This window comes from Thermobia domestica, chromosome 11, assembly GCF_964235325.1.
Source record: "Thermobia domestica chromosome 11, izTheDome1.hap1.1, whole genome shotgun sequence".
In the NCBI taxonomy this organism is placed as follows: domain Eukaryota; kingdom Metazoa; phylum Arthropoda; class Insecta; order Zygentoma; family Lepismatidae; genus Thermobia; species Thermobia domestica.
Window position 1 is genome coordinate 31,392,934 of NC_137464.1, and position 7,271 is coordinate 31,400,204.

The 7,271-nt window shown below is 37.3% G+C and overlaps 1 protein-coding gene across 1 annotated transcript; it reads right to left on the reverse strand.

Annotated features, from left to right (window-relative positions):
• Positions 1 to 4,065: 4,065 nt before the first annotated feature.
• LOC145664007 (uncharacterized) lies at positions 4,066 to 5,926 on the reverse strand. Its single transcript, XM_081730297.1, has one exon. The coding sequence runs from the start codon at positions 5,696 to 5,698 to the stop codon at positions 4,280 to 4,282; it is 1,419 nt and encodes a 472-aa protein (XP_081586423.1). The 5' UTR covers positions 5,699 to 5,926; the 3' UTR covers positions 4,066 to 4,279.
• Between the last annotated feature and the right edge of the window lie 1,345 nt (positions 5,927 to 7,271).

A 7,271-nucleotide genomic window follows, 5' to 3' on the forward strand; every position in this document is an offset into this window, starting at 1 on the left:
GTCGAACACTGCAAATTTTTCCACTGTAAATATTTCGAATTATCCAAACAGGAGGTTCAAATGTTCGATTTACCCACGATCTTTTACCATTGGTTTTAATACAGTTTTCAAGGGGAATAAGCTTTTGTTCGAATTATCCAATAATTCGAATTATCCAAGTTCGAATTAAAAAGAGTCCGCTGTATTTAAAACATGTTGACAGTCTCAGTTGGCTACCTCTGGTTAGATCAGCGAATAGTAATATACAGTATCAAGTGTGAATATTCTTGGTATCTGCTAAAAAGGGCGGGAAAGCAAAAGCAACTGAAAAAAGGTACACGTCTAATTCACTGATGTTGAGGATCTATGTCCTGCAAATAGATCTCTCAGAGAAATAAGTAGAACAGCACTACTCTCTACTAAACTATATTATTATTAAGTATTCTGCCTTTCGACATGTCCTGAGACTAAGGGACTAATGAGTTTTATTTTATTTTATTTTTGTAAGGTTTGAGCCTGGAAATGGATAGATGGAAAGATTTCTTTGACGATTTGCTTAACGCGCAGCCAAATACTAATGTGCATGAAGAAAAGGAGATACGCACCGCAAAACCGTATATTCCAGAACCCAACTGAATAGAAGTAGAAACCGCTATAAAGAAATTTAAAAAACACAAATCTCCGGGTGTAGACGAAATTCCGGCTGAGTTAATTTTAGCTGGAGGCGAAAAATTGTGGAACAAGATACACAAACTCATTCTCCTTATCTGGAACAAGGAAGAATCGCCACAAGAGTGGAAAGAATTAATCATTGTTCCAATTCACAAGAAAGGCGACAAAACTGACTGTAATAATTATCGAGGCATTTCTCTTCTGTCAACATCCTATAAAATCCTTTCAAATATTCTATTAGCAAGATTGACCCGTACGCAGATGAAATTATTGGAGATTATCAGTGCGGATTTAGACGAAATCGATCAACTATCGACCAAATATTTACCATTCGACAGATACTCGAAAACAAGTGGAAATACAATACCCCGGTACATCAACTATTTATTGATTTTAGGAAGGCGTACGACTCGGTTAGGAGAGAAACATTATACAACGTTCTTACAGAACTTGGAATACCGAAAAAGCTAATTAGATTAATTAAGATATGTTTAAATGAATCCCGAAGTAAAGTCCGGATAGAAAAATTTTTGACGACTTTCACTTCGAAAATGGTCTGAAACAAGAAGATGCGTTGTCGCCATTATTATTCAACTTTGTTCTGGAATATGCTATAAGGAAAATCAAAGATAGCAACCAGGGCCTAGAGTTGAACGGTATTCACCAGGTTATGGCATATGCTGATGTTCTAAATTTAATAGGTGATGATAGGAGAACAATAGAAAGAAATCCAGAGGTCTTATTAAACTCTTGCAGGGACATGGGTTTAGAAGTAAATGCAGAGAAAACTAAATACATGGAAGTGCGTCGGGACCGTAATAGAGCAAATTATGGATACGTTAAAATATTAAATAATACTTTTGATAAAGTGGATAGTTTCAAATATCTAGGATCAGTATTAACAGACGAAAATCATATTAACGAAGAAATTAAATGTCGACTAAAAGCAGGAAGGACAGTACAGACTATGGTCTGTAATACTTTTTGCTGTTATACAAAAGGTTTGTATGTTCATTGATGCATTTTTATGATCATAGGAGGCAGTACTATTTGATACACCCTCGCACATTGTATTTCGTTGGTGCGTATGAAATGCCCTTAGTGCGTCGTTTTCTTAAAAAAAAAAAAAAAAAAAAAAAAAACAGAATGAATGAAAGAAAAGAAAAGAAATTACAATAGCAATCAAATTTGTGGTAGTCTGCAACTGTACACTTTGACGTCACTCACCCAACGATTGAATTTTATTGAAAACAAAATGGCTGGAGTCTGCGATGCAAAAAAAAAGTCCTCAATGACGCGTTGAACCGCCCAATCATCAGGGAAGATCTTCCCTCCGAAGAAGTGATCGAGATACCGAAAGAGGTGGTAGTCGGAGGCACAGATGTCAGAATACGATGGGTGAGGGAAAATTTCATACTGTAACTCATGGAGACTTTTCAGCGTTCTTTAAATGGCATTTTGGCAGAATTGTGACGCAACGTGAGGGCACCATGTTTTTATGTATGTCTGCGAACAAGTTGCGATTGCATTTCATGAAGCTTAGGATTATAAGATTCGCGGTAATATTTTCGCTTCTACGCAGAAAACCCCAATGGATCAATCCATTATAACAGTAGCAACACCTTCTACGAATAAAAGGATGGTTTTGTGACATTGTGGACATTGATCACGACCCCATACTATGCTGACCACGTACGATTGTCGTAGGAGATCCATATTTCATCGGTAATGTCAATCTAACCCATTAGTTCAACCTTTGCACTTTACCAATTGCAGAGACCCACTGGATAACAGTTGTATAACGCATGTCTTGCACCTCTGTAATGGTACAAACACCTTTCCGAGGGTCTGCTTCCATGGTGTTGTTGAGGAGCTCATGTGAATTTGGTGTTGGTCAGGGCCACGGGGCCTATTTTGCAATACTATGTCATCAGAACGAAATTAGGAAAACTAACTACAAATGTTGCGTACATGACGCATGTTTTACACCTCTGTAATGGTACGAACACCTTTCCGAGGGTCTACTTCCATGGTGTTGAGGAGTTCATCTGAATTTGATGTTGGTCAGGGGCACGGGGAGGACGTGCCTATTATGCCTCTATTTTGCAATGCTGTGTCATCAGAACGAAAGGCAAACCAACTACGAACGTTGCGTACATTCGTCATTCCGAATCCAAATCCACTTTATATATATATATATATATATATATATATATATATATATATATATATATATATATATATATATATATATATATATAACTGATGTACAAATGTCCAAGTTTGGATTCGTAAAAAAAAATGAAATCTTTAAGTTTAACGTCCCAGGGTTATTACCTTAAAGCTAAGGAAGACAATTAATCAGGGCAAGTGAGTGATGATGGAAGAATTGGTGGAATGAAATGTAAGAGGAAACGGAAGTACCCTGAGAAAACCCACAGACACGATCTACTTGGCTGGGGACAGAACTAGGAACCCCACGCACCACAGGTAAGTGCTCTACCACTGAGCCATCGCGCTCCACATAAAGAAAATTCATTGGTAGTTAGTGTTCGTTTTTGTGCACTTCCAGACAACGCACTGCTGAGTGTCTCGATTGCCTAATTTGCTGGATACGCATTACTGAGCTTTTGACGTCAGACGTAACCTTTGTCTATCCCTGTGTTGTGTTGCTGAGGTGAGTTTTCCATCAGACTTCGAACATTTCATTCGCACCAACCTAATACAGCAAACAACAATAATTATTCAAATTCAGTGTCAACGCTATTGATTTTGTTATTTTCGTTCTTTTTTTCCTGAAAAATCAATCAGAAGGAATCAAGTGAGTTCGACCGATCGAAATTAGAAGATTAGCTACACTTAACATAATGGTAAATCTGGATCTATCATATAATATGAGCTTATGAAATATCACGTTATGACGTGCTTAACTGCTTTGGTTTCTAAGTTACACGTAACAAAAATCAATTAAGGACATTAAAAAAAAAAAAAAACTATTATCCATAAGTTTCAACCAGGGGCGTCATTTAGACTTCGCTTGAGGGGGGCAAGAGCATCACCGACATAAGACTTTCATGTCTTGTACTACTGTATTAGTAGACAATCTATTAAAGCAGAGGTGCAAATAACCGCTCGCCCACTCGCCCGGGGCGAGTGGTTCATCGGTGCGGGCGAGTTATGAAACAGTAAAGACTATAAAAGTCACGACTGGGATGTGGGCTAGTAGCTTTTTTCTTGGGCTAGTAAACTTTTGTTGCTTATTTGTACCCCTGTATTAAAATATATGTATTCCTCAAACTCTTGGGAGGGGGGAATTGCCCCCTCTAAATGACGTTCCTGGTTTCAACTAGTTAAGTATGTGATAAATTGTACATTTTACATGTTACTCGGTTTAGGTAAGATAAAACACTATCCTTTCGCTCTACAATATCAATGTATTCACGTGTAAATTAAAGAATAATAATAACATAAAAACCATTACAACAAAAACTAACATCAAAAATATTCTCACATTATCACATTGATTTTATCAATAACTGTAATTTAGATTTTTAAAAAAAACATAACTATAAATGACACAAATATTTTTTTAAAAAAAAAGCGTAGAATACGCATACAATACGTCTTGTTACTTCTTCTTGCCCTTTTTTCCTTTTCCTTTTCCTTTTCCTGCTGGTTTGGGTTCCTCAAAATCTTTCGGTGTGCATTGTATTTCTTCGTGAACGGTAACAAATCTGTCCAAGAGTGGCTCCTCAGCTGGTTCTCTATACGGTCGAAGTTCCAGTTCGAAGTGTGTAATCGAATTAGGTGTGTCTAACGTTTTCGACAACCGGAACGTTACATCTTTGTTATCTTGAGGCTGCACATATATTCCCTTCGATGTTCCGTGTTTTGGGTCCATTGAAACGGAGTAAGCCCCGGTGTTTAGTTGAAGATTAAATGGCGGTCCTTTTGCGTCACCGCCTTGTTGTTGAGCCTTGGGACAAATCTCGTATATCTTGGTTCCTGGTTCTATTCCAGATCTTTCGTTAATGTCAAGTTTGTCTCGGTCTACTTGTACGGATGGAATTCCACTGCAGGTCACTTTTGATTGTGGGAAAGCACTTCCTTTTCCTTTCTTGGGAAATTCAAACGTTATATCGTTTCCCTCCGCTGCTATCATATGTTGGTTTCCGGTTGCACCTGTTTCGCATCGACACTCCATCGAAGAGTCGCTTTCATCCGTATCCTGATCGCATTTACATTCACTGTCATCATCAGTTTTGAGTTCTTTTTCCACTCGGATCGTCAAGGCATGACCTCCAAGAACTGCTGTAATTACTTCACATTTCTTGATTTTCTCCTTTTCTGATACCTCGTCAGCACTCGATTTTGGTTGTAACCCTTGGACCTCTCTGCACTGGAAAGCTGATGGTTCTTCCTCAGTCCCTTTAAACAGGAAACACTTTTCCTTCGTCAGTTGAAACTGTGTGACAATTAACTTCCCGAAACAAGACAATCGAATGAGTGCCTCGATCCAACCCAACTTTCTTTCCTTATTTTCGTTGTTAAACAAACTAAAACGATCTTTCACTGTTTGAGACGTGGGTACTTTTGTTGGTTCTTTCATAACTTGCTCTACCACAGCGGCCAAGCTTCCATTTAACTGTAAAGTATTTTGAGCAATTGGTATGATGTCTGGCAGGAGATTAGGATCTCCTTTGCGACCCACTATTATCGTAACAGGACAACTTGACATAGAATCAGCCAATTTTTGGCCACTCATTGCAAATAAGCAGGATCTACCTGCGCGAAATCCAAATATTCGCCCTCCTGGTTCATCTTGCACGGGTGGGAAATCTGCATTATCTTTGCCTCCAACACTATCCTCACAAACTTCCATGCAAGGAAAATCCATGCATTGAAAAGTAACACATTTTGTGATATACATGTTTGAACTTCTTTCCATACCTCTTTCCATATCTTCTATTGCATCATTGCAAAGAAAGAGTTTGTCCACAAGAAACTCAAGCAAAAATAGATGTTCGTCAGCACCTCCGTCCCCCATTTTAGACTACTTTCAAGAAACAAAATTGTTCTTAAAAGATCACCTTAGAATTCTATATATCACTTCAATGTCAAGCACAGAATTTTTATCTAAGTATTCATTGTGTAAAGTCAGCTAAGAAAAAGTCTTAAATAAAGGCAATCGTCTAATTTTGTTGAAGAATACAAAATTGATTAGTTGTACTATTGAATTTAGACGAAATCTATTTGATACGTCAACTATGATGTAATTGCATTGATGTTTAGTTTTTAGAAGGCATGGTGCATAAATTAGTTGCAAACGTAGGTCTGGCGTATAAATTTTTCAACTCTATCTTTCTCCGTACCGATTAAGAATAGGTTTACCAACATCTCGAAGATTTACAGGTAAAATGTATTATATCGCAAATAACGACTATTGTCCGTAGATCTTATTTACGCATACGGCATAAGCTTAAGTTAAGCAATAATTCAGATATAGAAAAATGTAATCCCACCACAAAAAATCTTTGGACAAAGTATATGAACCACGGGCGTCTCTGGTGGGGGGACGAGGGGGACGCGTCCCCCCAATATTTTGCAATACAAAATTATCAATATTTTATTCTAATTTAATTTATTTACTAACGACAAAATAACATATAAATAATGATAATTATATTTATTTGGAATATAATATTCAGGCTGTAAAACGATTATAACAGAGTTCTTAGCGGTGTCCCGACAAAACGTACCAGCGACAAAACGTACCACTTGAATTTTCGCGACAAAACGTACCACTTTTGACGACCTGTCATAAATGACAACCTATCATGGATTAACTAAAGTATTTCTGATATTTATTCCACGACAAAACGTACCACTTACATAAATTACAACCTGTCATGGACTAATTAAAACATTTCGGATATTTAATCCGCGACAAAACGTACCACTTCATGTTAAGAAACTACTTCCCCATGAACAGGTAAAACAATGGCAATATAAGGTTGAGAAGAACAGACAGGTAATGTATCGAGTTGTCAAAGTGCAGAAACTCATTGGTAAAAGAGGGCTCATTTACAGAGGAAATGTAGCAGCCTATAAACTGAAAGACACAGCTATAGATCATGGAAGCTTTTTGGATATTATTCCTCTCTTAAGCAAATTTGATCTTCTGCTTAAAAGTAATTTAGATAAGGTCACCGAGAAGAGTCATATACGAGGAAGTAAGCAGGATTGTGGTCGCATAACTTCTACTAAACACGGTGAATTATGTTTTGAATGCTATCAACACACTTATCAGAGAAGATATTTCGAAAGAAGTCTCTCAAGCTTCAATATTTTCTGTTCTATTAGACACTACTCAAGATATAGTAGTTTCAGGCCAGTGCTCTGTTGTTTTACGGTATGTTGTTAAAATGGTTGTTAAACAAAGTATTGTTGTCATTGTAAAATGCATATCTACCACAGACCAGTGTCTTTGCGGTTTACTGCTGGAAATTCTGCAGAAGTTGAACCTTGATATTAAGAAGTGTATTTGAAATTCAACCGATGGCTCAAGTAACATGCAAGGACAATATTCGGATTTTTTCAATTCACCTATGATCAGTTAC

What these genes read in the sequence shown, in the direction of transcription:
- LOC145664007 (XM_081730297.1), bottom strand. Translation starts at nt 5,698, where the DNA reads ATGGGGGACGGAGGTGCTGACGAACATCTATTTTTGCTTGAGTTTCTT.